The 19,898-nt window shown below is 34.4% G+C and overlaps 1 protein-coding gene across 3 annotated transcripts in view; it reads left to right on the top strand.

Annotated features, from left to right (window-relative positions):
- FNDC3A (fibronectin type III domain containing 3A) overlaps positions 1-19,898 on the top strand; it is a 158,852-nt gene that overhangs the window by 71,580 nt on the left and 67,374 nt on the right. Inside the window, exon 1 of one of the 3 annotated variants that reach the window (XM_081289269.1) lies at positions 16,742-16,846. The exons of the other annotated variants lie outside the window; for them this stretch is intronic. Within the exon in view, the coding sequence (XP_081145395.1) occupies positions 16,840-16,846 (7 nt within the window). The 5' untranslated portion in view covers positions 16,742-16,839. Of the gene's footprint in view, positions 1-16,741; positions 16,847-19,898 lie in introns of those variants that run through there. 3 annotated transcript variants of the gene reach the window in all.

Genomic DNA, 19,898 nt, shown 5'->3' with positions numbered 1-19,898 from the left:
GCAATACCTTAAACTCTATCTCAAAATAATAAATTCATTCATCATGAATTTTCAAGAAGTGGTTGTCATTGACAGCATGTTCAGAAGAGTTTGGAACCCTTTTCTACAAGCATATTATAAAAACCTAATTTTTAAAAAATTTTTTTTGCAGTTGTAGATGGACAGAATGCCTTTATTTTATTTGAATATGGTGCTAAGGATCAAATTCAGTGCCTCACACATGCTAGACAAGCGCTCTGCCACTGAACTACAGCCCCAGCCCATTAAAAACTAATTTTTATAGAACATATTTTCAGAAACCATATCATTGAGCAAATTCTCTCAAGTTTCAGCTTCCACTTCTAATGTGTTTTTGTTTTGATGGGGTGTTTTTGTTTTTCACAGTACTAGAGATTGAACTCGGGCGTACTTTACCACTGAGTTACATTCCCAGCCCTTTTTACTTTTTATTTTGAGACAGGGTCTAAGTTACTAAAGCTGGCCTTGAACTTGTGATGTTTCTGCTTCAACTTCCCAAGTTGCTGGGATACAAGTGTACATCACCATGTCTAGCCCAGCTTCTAATGTTTGATCTTCGTAACTAACCTACCTTCTTAGTATCCAAAAATAAACATACAAATATACATCACATCACTTTAGGGAGAGAAGGAAAAGAACAACTTAGGTAAAAAACAAAGAAATAGAAATATTTGTAGCATAACACAGAGAGTTACCTTCTTAAGTGTATTTAAAAAAAAAAAACCTGCAAATCCAATGCAAAAATAGGCAAATGCTTGGAACAGACAAATCAAAAAAAGGAAAAAATAAATGGCTCTTACACATACAGATAGTCAACCTCACTCAAAAGAAAATGCATTGGGAGGCTGAGGCAGTGGGATCACCAGTTCAAGGCTAGCTTCAGCAACTTAGGGAGTTCCTAAGCAATTTATCGAGATTCAGTATCTCAAAATAATAAATCAAAAGGACTGGAGATGTGATTCTGTGGATAAGTGCCCCTGGGTTCAATCCCATGTACCAAAAAGAAAATGCAGGGATTGAGGGTGTAGCTTCATAGTAGACTGCTTGCCTAGCATGCACAAGGCCATGTGTTCAATTCACAGCACCACAGATAAAAGAAGAAGAAAAGAAAATGCAAACTAAACTACAGTGGGATACAGCTTTCACCTTTCAGATTGGCAGTTATCAAAAAGATTGTTAACTATCAGTGAGGGTGTGTAGATGAAAATACATATTAGTACAAACAATATAGAGATTCAGGAATATAAAAACCATAAATCCTCTTTGACTCAACAGTTCCATTTGTAGTAATTTCCCCTACAGATAATGTGATGTGATATTTGTACAATGGTATTCATTGCAGTATTGTTGTAATATCAAAAGGTTGAAAACGTGACTGTTAATAGGGGAATCACTAAATAAATTATGGTATATTAACAGAGGAATACTGTGCAGCTGTTAAGAGACTGAAGCATCTCTGTATGTACCAGTGGAGAAGGATGTTTAAGATATAGTAAGGTACAGAACACTGGTTGTGTTTTTTTAAAAAACATACATAGTTGCTTTAAGATTCATAAAATATCTCTAAAAGATTTGAGACAAAGAACGGTTGCTTTTGAGAGAGATACTATGTAACTAGGGGACCAGGTTGTAAAAGGAAAGTCTCAGACCTCTACTCAAAATATCTTCAAAATATTTCATAGCCCCAAGCTAAAGGCCTGGAAGAAGCTCTGTTCCCTTATCTTTCTGTGTTTAATATAATCATAGATGATCCACTTAAACAAAGTTCTGCTTCCTAGTCTGGTAATGTTTAAACTTGAAAAGAATGAAAAGAAGAGGATCCTCTCTTAGCCTTTGTGGGATTTTGTATTTTGTCCCAACTCTTCTCAGTCTTTTTTGTACACTGGTACATCCCTTTTTTAAATGTTTGTTTGGTTGGTTTGGGTTTGGGTTTGGGTTTGGGGGGGTGTGGGGTTTTTTGTGGTTTTTTTTGAGACAAGGCCTTGATAAGTTGCTGAGGTTGGTCTTGAACTTGCAATCCTCTTGCCATAGCCTCCTTGAGTTGCTAGGTCTACAAGGTGTGTGCATCACCATACCCACTTCTTCTTAGTCTTAAACCATACATTTGACACAATTCTTAATCTACTTTTTCCTGTTTTAAGACCATCTTAGCTGGTAGGGACTTACCCTGAAGAGGTTGGAATAAATAAGCCAAAATATAGGGGCACCAACCTCATCAAAATATATAAATTGTGTTAAGAGAATATTAAGCCCTTATAATCCAGACTTCTGATGAAAGTTGATGTTCAGTGAAAGAGTATAGAAAGTTTTTCAGTGTTTTTGTGAAATAGCATTTGGTTTCTGCTATGGAAAATCTAAATTTAAAACTTATCCCTCAAAACTATGAAGACATCTGTCTCAACAGTTCTTATGTTTTGCAAATATTTTTTTCAGATAATTAGCTGTTCAAAAGAAAAAGAAAAACTTAAGGATAAGGGATAGCCTTTGCTTTTTACTTTTTTTTTTAACAATTTTTGTCATAAGAAACAAAACTGATTAAAAGAAACAACACCAAAGCAAGTGCCTTAAGGTATGGCAAAGGGTTCTTGGCATGTTTTCAAATTAATCTGTCAGGTTAAAGATGGTAGAACAAAAGATTTCTAGACACCTCCAGCCCTTATCTCCCTTTGGCTTTCCAGTTCGCCTAGGAAGTGAGAGTCGAGGAGAACATAAGATACAAGGAAGGAATATAGTTTCTTTTTAGGAGAACCTACATAGGATATGAACAATCTATGGCGACTCTCCAGGATTAGTTTTTCTTCCAGTTACAGAAGATTTCCAATATTCTATTGGTATGTTGAGATATTGTAAAACCTTATATGTGATTACTCATAAACCACCTACTCTAATCTAGCTATAGCTATTTAAAAAGTGAATATTTTGATGTTCAAAAATACTAATAAAACTAAAATCATAAAGGCCCTAATAAGAAGGAAATTGTGAAAAGGAGACCCCTAGATTGCAGTGAATTGTGAGGTCATGGTGTATTGCACCAAATCTAAATCTAAATGTTATTGTGAAATACAATGTGTTATATAAAATGCTTAATAAATGGTGACATATTCTGCACAGGATTGTAAAAAAAAAAAAAAAGTCTAGCTAAAAGACCATTTTCCATATAATTCATTTGTCTGCTCAACCCTTAAGACATATTTTTAAAGGTTCAGACCTTAAACCACAGTAGCTATGAAGAGTCTTAAATACAGAATTTGTTATATGGAAAATCTATAATTAAAATAGCTTAGCTATTATGTTAAAAAAAAAAAAAGAACCTAGACAACCCTTTTCAACTCTAGCCATATTGATTTAATGCAGTCTCCTTTGGTTTAGTGACTGGTTTACCCTGTCACTTGGGCACTTTTTCTTTTTAACCTCTGTGGCCTTAATATTTGATCCTGATAGAATTTGCGTCATTGATCCATATTGCTGCTGTGTGATGTCAACATGTGGGTGTTTAGTTATTGAAACATGGTTAACCTAATGTGCTGCAGTAAATCTCAAGTACTATTTCCTACTAGAACAACAAAGAATGATTCATCTTTGCTCACATTAAACTGGCACTAAAAATAGTAGTATTCACAACTTGTTGTGCATCCATGCACATCAATATCACAGCCTTTGTGGATTTCTAACAAGAACACTAAAAATAACTTCATGTTTATAAAGAGGTACTTGGTAAACAAGACTCCTACTTCAAGTTCTCTATTTATATGCAGTTCAATTTAGTGCTAAAAGTAGACTCTGACCATAATATGATAGACATTCTTCAGATTTATTCTATATAATGTGTTTATCACACATTTAGATATCTGGTACATCTAAATGCATAGACAAATTATGGACATTTTCAGTTACCTGTATATAAGTGAAATTATCTATAATTCTGAATTATACTTTAGCCAGTAATTTTTTAAAGAGTAATTTTTTTCCTAAGGAAACGTCTCTAAACATGTAAGCATAAATAATAACTTTGATCTTTTCTCTCTCTTCTGTAACTTACTGCCTTGTTAATTCTTGGGGAAGAGGCCTGTACTAATGGCCTGTCACATGTAAATAAATATTGCCAAGTGTGTTATATAGTCTTAATAAATAAGCATCCCCTATGAATATTCCAGTTTTTCTAGAACAGTTCTATTTTATACCTTTCATCTTGTTATCTGACTGGTTTATTTAACATTTGTCTCAGATTTGTCATTTTTTTTTTTTTAATGAGAGAAGAGAGAGAGAGAGAGAGGGGGAGAGAGAAGAATTTTTTAATATTTATTTATTTTTTTTTTAGTTCTCGACGGACACAACATCTTTGTTGGTATGTGATGCCGAGGATCGAACCCGGGCCACACGCATGCGAGGCGAGCGCGCTACCGCTTGAGCCACATCCCCAGCCCAGATTTGTCATTTTTTTTAAAGAATGATTTTTTTTTTTAAGTTGTCAATGGACCTTTATTCATTTATACGTGGTGCTGACTCGAACCCAGAGCCTCACACATGCTAGGCAAGTGCTCTACCACTGAGCCGCAACCCCAGCCACAACCTCAGATTTGTCATTTTTAACAGAGAATTATTAGTAGTTCCATTAAGATAAACTGTCATAAATTAGGTCGACCACCATTTTGCAGGTCCCACTTCTGCCTTGTTCTCATCTAGTAAGTAGTTTTTCCATCATTTGAGTGTTCACTTTAACTATGGTAAAATCTTAAACACAACCAGGATAAACTCTCTCTCTTTTCCTGATCCTTGCCAAAAGAGTGTCAAATATGGCAGTTAAAGTACATGGTAGTAAAATGAATACACTTAGTGTCTTATCCCATTTTTTTTTTTTACTCAGTACCTCAGACTTGAGTGATATAAAAATATATACATATTATTTCTTGATTCTGGAGTGTTTAAAGTCCACGATACAGGGTCTGTATCCAGTGAAGATCTCTTCTTACAGCAGATATCATGGTGGATGGCACCACTCAGGGCTCTCTTTCTTTTTAAAACCACTAGTCCTATCATGGGAATCCTACCCTTATGACTTCATCTATTTCTATTTATCTCCCAAAGACCCACCTCTGAGTGCCGTCAACATATGAATTTGAAGATTAGGTTTCAAACACATAAATTTTGAGGGAACAGTTTGAAACCTTAGCACTTTGAGTCTTATGGTAGTTGCAGAAGTATTTGGTGCCGCTGCCCCTGCTGGCCACTTGGTGTCAGTAGACTATCAACTGGAGGAACCAGTAGAAATCATAGGTTACAAGAATGTGAACTAGGGCTGGGGATGTGGCTCAAGCGGTAGCACGCTCGCCTGGCATGCGTGCAGCCCGGGTTCGATCCTCAGCACCACATACCAACAAAGATGTTGTGTCCGCCAAGAACTAAAAAATAAATATTAAAAAAAAAAATTCTCTCTCTCTCTCTCTCTCACTCTCTCTTTAAAAAATAAATAAATAAATAAATAAATAAATAAATAAATAAATAAAAAAAAAGAATGTGAACTACATTAAGAAAATAATTTAAATATTCCTGTCTTAGTTATATAAAAATATTCTGAATATTTTTTCATTTATTGCATAAATTTATGACTATATTACTTTTATTATTTTACAATAAACTCTTTCAGCAATAATGAGCTCCAAAAAACATATCTAAATTTAGTGAAACACTTGAAAGAATTACAACTAAAGTAAGCAATAGGGAATTAAATTGACCAAATTATGTTGTGTGCATGTATGTATATGTAACAACAAATCCCTCTAATATGTATAATAATATAATAATAATGCACCAGTAAAAACTTTTTAAAAAAAGTTCAGTGAGATTTATTTGTAAAAATAATTAAAGGTATTTTATTGTCCATGAAAAAAAATGTTCAGACCTAAATATTTGTGCATTTCATAAGAAAAAATAGTAATGGTAATATCATCCTCCACTTAGCAGAATTTATTCCAGGCTTACCAGACAGCAAGCACCTCAGAAACAAAAATATTTTCATAATATAAACATTATAATCTTAAAATATATAGGTTGGGGTTGGGGCTCAGAGGTAAAGTGCTCATTTAGCACATGTGAGGCCCTGAGTTCGATCCTCAGCACTACCTAAAAATAAATAAATAAATACGTAAATAAATAAAATAAAGGTATTGTGTCCATCTACAACTAAAAAATTTTTTTTTAAATATTATGGAAAGGAGTCAGTTGAAGTATCAGCAGTTCAAATTTATATCAAACATAAGATACAACAGTATAGGCAGTTTGATGAAAAAATATAAATCTTTTTCCAAAATTTGGGGAAATCTCATCAGTCTAAGAAATGGGAAAAATAAGGATAATGTGATTTTTTTTCACGTTATAAAATTTATTCAGTTTAAAGGTCTTTTTTAAATTCTGAAGTTTAAAACTTCCTACTGAAGTTATAATATTTGAAGATGAAATATTCTCTCATTGTGAGGTGATGTGATAAAAACAAGATAGACTCCCTTCTGTTTGTCCTTAATTTCTTTTTTCCTTTAATATCTTTACTTGGCCTAATTTTAAAAAAATGGTTGGTGATTCACTAGACTTCATTTTGAAATTTCACTGGTACACAAAATCAATGCTTAGAACATAGTACGTAAGAAAACAGCCATCTGTATTGACCATTCTGCTAGTCTCCTAGCCTCCCCCATCCCCCAATTCACCTATAATATATCTGGCTTTAGAATGATTCTCACATTAGCTTTCTGTTGGTATGATCATATAAAGTATAATTTTTTTAATTAATACTGTATAATTTAAATAAAGGAGAAAATTATAGGGAAAGAAATTATGAGGCAAGATGACTAAGGCCTCTGAAAGGCAAAAGAAAAAAACATGACAAAAAGAAAAAGGAACAAGATTTGGTTTGTGCTCAAGGACAAAATTACGTGTTCTTATCCTTTGCTCACGTTATCTTCCTGAAGTCATTTGCATTTAGCATTGTCAATCATCTCCCAGCAATAGACATCCTCCTGGAACTCTTGGTTAGTAGCATTCAGTGCCCTCTCCCTGGTACTTTGACTCTGTGAACATGTATCATTAATGGCCTAAGATGCCTGAGCTTACACATGTTATTTAGATACTTATGCAGAACCTATATCTTAATGCTGCCTCAAGAATCAGGGACATGTAATAGAGTCAGTCCTTTGAGGGATCAGATAAAATTTTGTAGAGGAGAAAGAAAGATGCATTTCACATCCCTGCCCTCTTATATTTTAATCATCCAAAATTACTCTTTGCTGAGCTATATGAGTCTGCTGCTTAAATTTTCTGACATGCAGATGACTGAGACTTTGTATTACAATCAAAATGCAGCCATAATAAATAGCTGATCTTGTTTACTTATTGCCAGGGGAAAAAAGTCATTTCAACTTTTTTAATAATTCTATATTTATTCTAGCAAATATTCACTTTTCCATGGTCATCAGATATTATGTCAAGCATGGCCCACTAGTGACATAGCTGTTTTCTATTTATTATCTCAATCCATGCAAGAACTGGGGAAATCATTTCAACTTTTTAAAAGTTGTTTCTGCAAGTTTGACTGCCTTAGATGTTTATTTTGCAATTCTTTTGGAATGTACATTGCTTAAAGTGTTGGACATTAATTGTTGCTTTACTGAATTTTTCCCACTTTAGTTTTTTTTTTTTTTTTTTTTTCAAGCCAAACCATTAGGGTCATGCTGTGTGCAGTATGAGCCATACTTGATCTGCAGAGGACTAGTTTGACAGTGCAATCATAGCATTTAATTTTAATCAGAGCATTTCATCTCACACAAACCAAAGTACATTTATTGACCAACTCTAGTTATAGCATAAGACCAGCCTCACTTCTTATTTTTTATTATTTTTTCTATGTTAAGTTTCCCTTTAATTTGTTATCCATTGTGTTTTGTGTTTTTACTGCTTTTTGGTTTAGGTTGCCTTCAGTATCTTTGAGAACAAGTTTGGCCATTGACTATTTTCCACACAATATCATTTCCATACATGTTTCTTACTAGAAACTTAGACTCTTTCTTCACAACATTTAGTGAGACATATTTGAGTATATTTTACTTTATTATAGTTATATGTAGCTGACATATATTTGAGGTGAATTGTGTTGGATCTTCTAACCAAATGGTAGGACTTTTCAGTGTGTTTCATGTGTTCTAGGAGTTTTTAATGCCTACCTTCTGTACCATTCTAACAAAACTTACCTCTGTACCCTTAATATTGTCAGTTACCAGAGAGCTCTAAAACTCAGTATAACTGAAAGGTCCTTGAAAGTAGGAACCTTGTCAGTAAGACTGAGTATTAGAGCTCTCTGGTATTATACTTGTGGTTCCTACTTTCAAGGACCTTTTAGTAATACTAAGGAAAATGTTACTGTATGTTTGTTTCCTAAAGACCTTCTTATTTAGATAATCTGCATCCAACGATTTTGCTATAGGAAAAAAATCTTAGAGGATGCATTGAGAACCTATGGTTGCATACTTTTCATTTTTCATTCTTGCCTGAATATGACAATTTTAGCAAATTTTAGTAATTCATAAGCAATGAATTACTTAATAGCCAAACTTGTTCTGAAAGATAACTGAAGAGATACATGTAGCACCAAAACCAAAAAAGCAGTAAAAGCACAAAACACAACTGATGACAAATTAAAGAGAAAATAAATATCGAAAATGTACCTGCTTTTTATTATCATAACATTGTCTCAAGTGTTTTGCAGAGACCTTTCTTAATAGCATGATATATCATAGCAGTTGTTTGAAGTTAACCAATTGATTTTCAGGTAGTCTTGTCAAGATGAGCACTAACACTATTCTTGGGTGACATTGCTTATACACTCAGTTGTGTAGTAAGTACTGTAGCACTTCACAAATATGAAGTCATTTAGTCTGCATTATATTCTTATGAATATATATAACTATTATATATAATATGTAATTATATGTGACTTTTTTTTATTCCATTTTATAGGTGAGGAAACTAAATTACAAAAAGATCAAGTAATTTGTAAGGTCTCGTAGCCATAAGCTATTATTAGAGTTAAATGAACTAGCTCAGAAGTTCATGCTTCTCGCCACTTCTTATGCTAGTTCTGTTGTTAAGTCTATAACAAATATTACAAATTATTGTAAAATGAATGGTAAAATAGCACAATAATACCAATTCACTTGAAAATATTTTGTTGCAAGTGAAAAAAAATGTGATTCACTCAGTATTGACAAGTATAGACTGGTATTTTACTAGTTTAAGCTACACCACCTGCTTCATGGCAGGCATAGCAGGCCATAGTCATAGCTTAGACTTGTCTCATAATAGTAAAGAATCAGTTGTGGGTTTTAAGCAAAGGAGAAAACATATTTGTTTTGTAGATCATTTTAGCACTAATGTGAGATGTATTGATTGCTAGGGACTGGGGTTAATGAGTTGCATTAGGAGACTGGTAGAATAGTTCTGGAAAGACATGAGTATCTCTAAGACACTAGCAATAGAATAAGAAAACATGGATTTGAAAAATATTTGGGAGACTATCGGGACTTCCAAACAGCTGGTATGGGGAAATAAAAGTCTAGGAACTCTCAAGTTTCTCTGTTGAGGTAGAAATTTAACCTTATCGTTAAGAAAAAAAAAAATAGTAGTGGAGTGAGTATTGATGGAAGAATAATTTTGAGTTTCATGTGTACTGACTGTTACAGGCCTAGAGCTCATGAGAAAGGTCTGAATGAGATATAGAACTATACATTTTCAGGAGAGTAAAGAAGGTCACCTTAAAGAGATCATGTAGAGTAACAAAAGAAGCAAGCCAAAAGCAAAACTCTCAGGAAAACCAAAACATAGAGGAAGAACAGAAGATAATTCCTTAAGGAATTGAAAAGGATCTGATCAGAAGATAAAAGGGGAACCAGGAAAGACTAGTATTTCAAGTGTTAAGGAGGAATAATTTGAGAGTTGTCAGCAATGACAATTGGATTTGGCAAATAAGAATTTTATCTTAATCACTGTTGCCACTATAATCTAAGAATGTTCTGGGTGTGACTGCAGTGGATTGACGTAATTTTGAAGAACTTCAGTTTCATTTGGTAGACTGGATGCTCTGGGAAAACATCTTCTTATAAAACAAGATCTTCCATAAGATAATTTTAATTGCATTGCTTTGCCCACAAGAAGTAAGAGGCTCATCCCAAGAGTTGGGAATCATGAAATAATTGCTGAGACAATTGGTGATCCATTTCTATTTAAAATGGAATTAGACCCTTTCCTCAGAACTTACCCAAAAGTCAGTTCTCAAAGAATTACATGTGAAAGGATAGAAGTAAAAATAATAATAAAGGACGACTAGCATGGTAACATGCTTATGTAATCCCAGTGATTCAGGAGCCTGAGATAGGAGGATCAAAGGTTCAAGGATGTCTCAACAACTTCGTAAGACCCTGGGGTTGTAGCGTAGTGGTAGAACATGTGAGGCACTGTGTTCAATCCTCATCACCACATAAAAAAATAAATGAACAAAATAAAGGTATTGTGTTCATCTATAACTACAAAAAAAATAGAAAAGACTAGGAATATAGCTTGGTGACAAAGCATTCCTAGATTCAATCCCCAATACCAAATAAATAAGAACAACTTTTTAAAAAGGAGATTATCTTATTATTATGGAATACAGAGAGATTTCTTTAGACACAGACACAATGCTATCAAAATATTAGTATATTTGATTCCATTACAATTAAGAATTTCTGTACATCATAATTAAATAAAAACGAATCATAAACTAGAAGAACATATTTTCAGCCAGTTTAACCCTAAAGAATGAATACCCAGAAAACTCAAAAACTCTTATCAATCTATTTAAAAAGAGTACAAAAATGGATTATATTGGGCTGGGATTGTGGCTCAGCGGTAGAGCGCTCGCTTAGCATGGGTGGGACCCAGGTTTGATCCTCAGTACCACATAAAAATAAAGGCATTTGTGTTGTGTCCATCTACACCTAAAAACTGAATGTTTTTTAAAAATGGATTATATTGGGCTGGGGATGTGGCACAAGCGGTAGCGTGCTCGCCTGGCATGTGCGGGGTGCTGGATTCGATCCTCAGCACCACATAAAAATAAAATGAAGATGTTATGTCTACCGAAAACTAAAAAATAAATGTTAAAAATCTCTCTCTCTCTCTCTCTCTCAAAAAGAAAAAAAGGATTATAGACATGGACTAGGTGATATAAAATAAGATCAAAGTGAAGTTGCAAAAATTTTTTAAATCTGTATACCAAGTAGTATTGAGACTGAATCATTAGAACCTCCTATACATGATTGACTAATGGGAATATAAATTGATATACTCAGTAAAATTATTTGGCACTGCCTTATGAAAATTAATATTCCCATCACCCAGCATTTCTCCTCCTAGGTATACAGAGTACCTTAACTATGTGGGTTGAGACATACAGAAATAGCCTCAATATTCTGTCTAAAGCATTAGATTCTTTTCTCCCTCTCTTTTACTTCTTTAGTGATGTCATTAAGTCTCATGGGTTAAAAGCCTGTCTACCACCAAAGACTGGAATTTATATCTCCATCACCTTGATTAAACCAAGGATTATCTCCATCTCAGACAATTAAGCCAACAGCCTGCTACATGAGATCTTTTTAGGTGCCTGCTAGACATTTGAATATGTATCACATCCAAATCTGAATACCTGATTGTTCCCCAGTCTGTTTCATTCAGTTTGGTGCTATTACAAAAGTACTGCTATGAACATTCTAAATCCTATCCTTTGGTGATATATGTAAGTATTTTCATTGCCCATATACTTAGTGGAAGTATAGGATATGCATTTGTTCAGCTCTGCCAGTTTTCCCAAGTATTGTACTATATTCCCACCACTAATATGTGAGTCAGGTGAATTTTTTTTTAATTTTATAATTCAGATAATATCTTAAAATCCAGCCATGGCTACCCATTTCAAAGTAAAGCCAAAGTTCTCACGATAACCTACAAGGACCTGATGGAATCTCATTCACTTCCATCTTTCCCAGTGTTACCTCACTCCTTTTCTCCTCCTCATATATTCTGCTCTCATGACACTGGTGTCCTTGCTATGTCTTAAACATGCTTTGGAGCCTATGCACTGGTTTTCTCCCACTGTGTAGAATAATCTTCCTTCAGACATTCACATTATTCATTGCCTCCCACCTTTCTTTCTCATCTGCTCAAAAGTCACCTTCTCAGTGAAATCTAAATTGATACCTGTATTTTAAGATGCAATTTTCAGTCTCCCCCATCACCACTAGCTCATCTTGGTACTCAGTCATCTGCACCCTGGTCCTTTTCTCCCCTACTCCATAACATTTATCACCTTCAAACATATTCCCAGCATATATGTTCTTGAATCTATATGGTTTACTTGGATATTATTTTTTATTTATTTCTCATGTTATTAATTATTTTCTTTCCCTCAATATAAACTCTAGAAGGGCAGGGATTTTTGTCCTTTTTCATTTAATAATATAGCCAAAGTATCCAAAACAGTATCTGGCACTTTGTAGACATTCTACATGTGTTTGTTGATGAACAGTAAGTGAATGATAACAAACATCAATAACAAACAAAAAAAAAATTTTAACTGGAAAAAATCCCAAAGTTAGTGATAGAATAAAGAAATTATAGTTATTTATATGAAGTAGTAAATGAAAATGAGGAAACTACAATTACAGGACCCTACATGTTCGATCCTCAGCACCACATAAAAACAAATAAATAAAATAAAGTAATTGTGTCCAACTACAACTGAAAAAAAAAAAAAAAAAAAGCAAGTTACTGCTGGGCACAGTGATGCACACCTGTAATCCCAGCAGCTTGAGAGGCCAAGACAGGAGGATTGCGAGTTCAAAACCAGCCTTAGTAATGGTGAGGTGCAAAGCAACTCAAGTGAGACCTAAATAAAATACAAAATAGGGGATGTGGCTCAGTGGTTGAGTGCCCCTGAATTCAATCCCCGGTACCCAAAAAAGAAAGAAAGAAAAAAAAGTAAGTTACTTAAGATGCTTAATTTTTAAGACTCAAAAGCGAGCAAATTAATGTCATTTAGAGGTATACGTGATTTCTTTTTAGAAAGTTTTTTCCCCTGGGGATTGAACCCAAAGTGTCGTGCATGCTAGGTAAACATTCTACCACTGAACCATACCCTTAGCCTAGAAAACTATTTGTAAAAGAAGGGTAATAATAAAATAAAAAATAAGAATAGTGGAGACTGCACAAAGTGATTGGATGGTAAAGGAGTAAATGGACCCAACACTTGTGGACTGCTTTTTGTCTTGGATAGTAGGTATGAGGTAGTCACTTTAATGTATCTAATGACTTTTACTATTTTCCTTTGTATGTATCAAACTTTTGTTAATAATTTAAAAATGAATATAAGGTCAGAAAATAAAGTCTGTTCATGTTAATTTTTAGAAGATTGATTAAAGCTGGGCGCAGTGGTACACGCACACCTATAATCCCAGCAACTCAAGGGGCTGAGGCAGGAGGATCACGAGTTGAAAGTCAGCCTCAGCAATTTAGTGAGGCCCTAAGTAACTTAGAGCCTGTCTCAAAATAAAATATTAAAAGGACTAGGAATGTGGCTCAGTGGTTAAGCACCCCTGGATTCAGTCCCTGGTAACAAAAAAAAAAAAAAAAAATTGATGAAGAGTGATAGCTGATGGTATCACAGGGGGAAAAAAAAGTGTTATTTCTTGGAGAGGGGTAGTGTATATTTGAAACTTTATCATGTTTGTGGGCACAGAAGAGTTCAGAGAGGTTGAACAGAAGGAGAAAGTGAAAATGCAGAGATGAGTGATGAAGCAAAGGATCAGATAAAAATAGAAGTAGAAAGATACCTTTGACAGTGCTTTTGAAAATAGAGGGAAGAGGTAAGAAAAGTTTGTAAATAACCTTGAACGAATTCAGTTACACGTTGAGAGATGGTTGAGGTCAGGTGGAGAGATCTTCAAGCATAGTGAAGATTTCTAATAATCTCTCTAGAAAACAAGATAGGGACCAGGGATAGATTGCTGAAATGATTCTTGAGCAGTGCTAACAGCTGAATAACATTGGAGATAACCAAATTAACAAATATGCCAATCTGAATACCACTTTATTTCTGTTGTTCAGATTTAAGAAAAGAGAAGGTATTTATATGATTAAGATTAGAAATTTTGTGGGGAGGAGAAGTGAAAAGAAGATATGAATGGAAAAGGAAGCCAGCAGGCTATAAAGAGTTTGTTTTCAGAAGAAAAGAGGAGATCATAATGACAAAGAATAAAAGTTATACAAGAAAGAGAACTGGAGAGGTGAAAGATAAGGTGACCAGAAACTAAAACAAGACAGTTAAAGATTTTAAAGATGAGTTAGTGGAATTCTAAATAAGAAGTTCCAAGATATGTTTTTGAACATAATTTACTGAAAACGGAGTAAAAGAATTGAGTTCAAGAAATTTTAAGCGTAGAGTTTTTTGTTGTTGTTTAGGGTTTTGTTTGTTTATATTGGTTGTTTTGTGGTCCCTGGGAATCAAACCCAGGGCCTCATGCATGCCATTGGAGCAGCACTCTACCACTGAGTCACTTATCCAGTCTCAAGCCTGGCGGGGGGGATGTCCCATTTTTTTAATTGGTGCATTATAGTTGTATAGTGGGGAGATATGTTGCTACGTATTTGTACATGCACACGATATATCATTCCCAATATCATAACTCATTGTCAAAGTTCTTAGTAAACTAGACTGAGTATGGAAAGAAGGTGGTATACACACATTCCATGATCTCAAGGGAAAAGAAACAGGAATAATGGTAATGAGAAGCAGCCTCTACCTAGAAACTTCCAGCATTGCCTCAGGAGAGGATAGGGAGCTGCTGGGGAAAGTGTGCTGGGACGACCAGGTTTCATAAAGGCAGCACAGCAAGTGTTCTTCTGTGTTAGGATTAGGGTTTCAGTGGAATTTATTTGTAGTGGGGAAAAGGGTTCTAGTCAGTACAACAGGAAGAATTGAGAAGGACATCATCAGTTGAAGAGATTCCAAAAATGGAAATGCAACTGTGTGAATGTGAGCCAAAATGAGAAAGTGGGCTACTGGGGCTTGCTTTTTGTTTTAGGGGTGGATGGTCAGAGGCACGGTTAGGTTTACAGAAGCTTGATGTAACTTTAACTATGAAACTACTCCAAAGTCTTCCACTTCAGGGCAGCCCTACATTTTAATGGGAACTTGGAAGTAAACAATTACATTTCCCTGCTTGTAAAAAACAGTCCTTTGTTTTCTTTATCTCCCAGGAGCTATCTACCTATTCCTCCAGGTTACTTCTTGACAGGTTTTTTTCCATCCTTTTAGGAGACACGGGGTATTTGGATATGGCTTACCCTTTTTAAAATATAACATTATCATTAGATAAATCTGCCTTTCCCTTACTGTGTGCCCTTGGGAAGTTACTTATCTGTAGTTTGCTTCTTACCTATTAGCGATCCTACTTCAGTTGTGAAGATTGAGTTCTCAAACACAAAGCAAAGCACTCCAAATGATGCCTGGCACATATTCTGCATTATATGATTATCGGGTTTTTTTTAAACATATGCTGATCATACTTTTACTTATAAAGACTATCCTTTATTGAGTGGCATCATCCAATGTACTTAGTGTTTAAATTTATCCAACTTGATTCTCATAACAATGCTATGAGGTTGTTTATTTTAACTTCTTCACAGAAAGAAACTAAGATCCAAAGAAGAGCAGTAACTTGTCTTGCTAGTAAATATTGAAGCTGTTATTAAAACATTTACTTTAATACCAAAATCCATTTTCTTCCACTGTACAATTTATTGTAAATCACAATCATTATTTGTATATTTGTGTTAACTAATAAATTTCCTCTGAACTTACTAATACCATAAAGTAATGAAAGCCCTCCTTAAAGTTCTTAAGTCTTCTTCTCCTCTTGTAGCTAAATATTAGTATCTTTCCTGGTCTCTACTTATTCTTAGAACATAAACCTGATCCTGTCTTTTCATACTTAATGGATTGGAGTGAGAATGCCATCCACTAATCATCTATTTTAATATCCAGGTTAAATCTTTATAAACAGAAAAAGAAGACAGACATAACAATAAAAGTGCTAGCCTTTAGTAGCTAGAGAAACAAATACCAGCCTGCAGTATAAATCCCACCTTTTAGGAACATGTCAGTCAGGCCTATCTAAATTCTATATACAATTCTTTGTGTACTCTGGACATTCCTTAAGGATTAAAATGTAGAGTGGATTAAGTTACTCAGTGGCATTTCAAACAAATATCTTTTAAATCAATAAATAATTTACATTTATTTCAAACTAGTAAGTGAAAAATGAGCAGCAGGATGGGTGAATAAAGGAGAAAATCTTGCTTTCAGGGGTATTATCAGTAATTAGAGAATTGCTTTACATCAAATATTTATTTCTATAAGGTTATTTTGATGAGCTTTTAAATTGTTTCATAAGAAAGTTTGAAAGATAGTCACTTTCAGTGCAACGGCAGTAAAAATCATTGACTAATTTTCTGTGTCAGAAACGGTGCAAGAAGAATGTTTCCTCCCCCGTTTCCTTTTGCTCTCCCGGTCACAGCAGGTCACCTGACATCTATCACGTGACTCGGTCAAAGGATCTTTTCCTCTTACAGCTTTGCAAAAAAAAAAAAAAAAGGCTAAGCCGTTCTCCAATTAAAGCTGTTAACGTGTACTACGCTGTTTCCTTGTTGGATTTTCTTGTTCTCTGCTGCTACTGTAAAAACAAAATGAGTGGTAAGATTTGCTGGTTTTGAAAATTTGCTTTTATTTTAAAACATAAAAAACATTGTATTAATCTGAAGTCTTGCGGCGTGGTTTTTTGAATAGATGCCAAAATATAATCTCTATAAAATATTTTAAATTGTTGCTATGTAGTTTTAAGAAGATTAGTCTCTATGTTGAGTTAGACTGATTTTATATTCCACAGTATATACCATTTTGGACTCTTTATTTTACTACGTTTTTCTTATTAAAACGAAAATATGAAAATTGGCATCAGATTATTTGGAAGCCATTGTGAAAGCCTGCTTGTAAAGAGAATGTGTAGCACGTCAGCAGTCAGCAGCCCGTTGCATTTTAAGAATTTAAATGCTTTGACAAATTCGGAGTTTGTTTTTTTTTTTTAAATTGCTCTTAAACATGAATATGCATTAACAAAGAAAAATAAAGAAGAACTTCACTTATAGTAGATGAAAATCTTATGTATTAGCACTTTTTAAGAATTGAGGTGGAGAGGTTCCCAAATTTAAGACAGTTGCTGAATAGAATTGTTTTCTCTTCTGCAGGTTTTTAGGATAGGAAATGTACCCCTAAAAAATAATGAATAACTATAATTTGGAGTAGATTTTGCTCAAAATAGGTAGAATATCTGAAGGAGCTGCTTGGTGTATCCATAGTTATTTTGATATAGCTAGCTATTCTTGTGTGAAGTGTGCATTTAATGATACAGTCTATAATAGATTTAGCTTCTTCCGTGGGGCCAAATCTCCCTTGCTGCATACAAATTTATATCAGTCTGTAATTAATCTTTTAAAACTTCTTAAATTAAAAAATATTGTTGGAATAAAGGAAGCAATCAAACATTTGCATTATTAAATATGCCTGGCTTTATTTAGGGTTTTGCTACCATAAACAGCAAGGGCAAGAGAAATAAGGCTATAAAAATTGTTCTGAACATCATACTCATATTACTATATTTATATATTGTGGGTTTACATTTTCATTGTTGAATGTTATTTCATACTAGTGTTTTAAGTACTAAATATGGTACTGATGAAATTGTCTTTTTTTAAAAAAACTTAACCATTTATCATTTCTGCCTCAGAATAAGAAAATTTACTTGCTAGAGTAAAATGATTACATCATAGAGAAGCAAATTAATTGGTATTATTCCTGACTACAACTAGTAAGGATTTCTTATTGGTTTACTTTAAGTTAGGTTTATTTTGTTTTGTTTTCAGTATCACACTTAAACATAACTAAAATTATGAACTATTTTAGCCGCTGTCAAAAAGTAACATTGTAGGCTGGGGATATAACTCAGTTGGTAGAGGGCTTGCCTCCCATGCACAAGGCAGTGGGGTCAATCCTCAGCACCACCAAAAAAAAAGTAACATGGTTTGAATTATAGCTACAAGTATTTATATAGTTTCATCTCTATTAAAGGAGGATAACCCAGTGCAAGTATGTAGTTTTACCATTTTAAATGTTATCAGCAATAACATTACCAGGCACAGTAGCACACACCTGTAATCCCAACATCCTAGGAGGAGTTCAAGGCTAGCCTCAGAGTTTTTTTGTTTGTTTGATTTTGTTTTTTCTCAATTGTTTTGATACTGGGAATTGAACCTTGGGATGCTTTACCCCTGAGCTACATCCCTGCCCTTTTTATTTTGGGACAGAGTCTTGTCAAGTTGCTAAAACTGACCTCAAACTTGGGGTCCTTTTGCCTCAGCCTCCAGATTCACAAGCACCCTGTCTAAAAAGTATTATTTTGAAAGAAGCCTTTCTGCATAGAAGTGTAAAACAGCATACAAGTTTCATGTTGTAAATTAAATTAATAGGTAATATTTGCTTAAACTTAAGAAAATTTTGTTCTCTCGTGGTTTTCAAGGAAATTGAAACAAAGGCAGCCTTAACTCCCCTTTGAGACATTAGAACCTAGCTTAAATTACATCAAATGCCAATATGCATAGTATTTTAATATTTATGTAGTAGAGTTTATATCCTTAGAAATGAAACTGAGCCTGGTATATTGGCATACACCGGTAATCCCAGCTACTAAGGAGAATCCCATGTTCAAGGCTAGCTTGGGCAATGTAGCAGAGACACTTGTCTGTAAATAAATGGGGTTTTTGTTTGTTTCTTTCTTTTCTTTTTTTTAAGGGGACAGGAATGTAGCTTGTGGTAGAATGCTTGCCTAGCACACATGAGGACCTGAATTTGTCCCCAGTACTGCAAAAGAAGGGGGGAAAAGAAAAGAATAGTGCTTCTGTTTCCACATCTAGAAAATGAGGATAGTGGTGAAATTTCTCTGATAAAATCATTATAGGACAGAAAACTGTATAAAAGGCCTGGCATATAGTATGTTAGTATTAGCTGTGTACAATTAAGATATTCTAAACAACTTTAGGAATTTGGTAGGCTTGTTTTGGATCAGAGAAGTATTTTGTTGAGAAGTTATTTTCATAGCCAGATATTATGGAGTATAATTCAGTAGTATACATTCCCTCTCCCTCCTTACTTTATCTTAACCACTTCAGTATTTGCTTTCTCCTATCCCTTCTATTCTTTCACCCTTTTCTTTTTTCTTCCTCTTTTATCCCTTCTGTTTTCCCTCCATCTTCCCTCTTCACTTTCCTCCAGGCTGCTCCCTTATCTCTCCCCCTTCTCTTCTTACCTTTTTCTTCCTTTACCCTTTTTCTTCCTCTTGCCTTTCTCCTCTCCTTCCCTTTCCCTCTATTCTCACCCCAACCCTGCCTTTCCTTGCCTGTTTAGCATTTCTTCTCCTCTTGTACCCTGTTTTCACATTCTCTTTTTCTTTCCTGCCTACCTCTTGCCTCAACCTTCCCCTCCCCCATCACGATTGTATTGTTTTGTCCTCACCCCTCCCCCTTCCCTAGAAAGGCTGGAATCTGGATTTGCTGGAACTTCCATGCTCTTTATTGTTTTCCTAAAGCATGTGTAATATTACCTGTAGTTACATTGACTGGCAGATTTAAATTCTGCATATAAAAAAACGATTCTTTCCCCATTACATTAATTATCAGATTCCTTATTTGCTTAG

Source organism: Spermophilus citellus (assembly GCF_964194105.1).
Source record: "Spermophilus citellus genome assembly, chromosome: 1".
NCBI classification, from domain to species: domain Eukaryota; kingdom Metazoa; phylum Chordata; class Mammalia; order Rodentia; family Sciuridae; genus Spermophilus; species Spermophilus citellus.
Note: the sequence above shows the minus strand (reverse complement) of the source record. Positions and strands in the feature narration are given on the sequence as shown.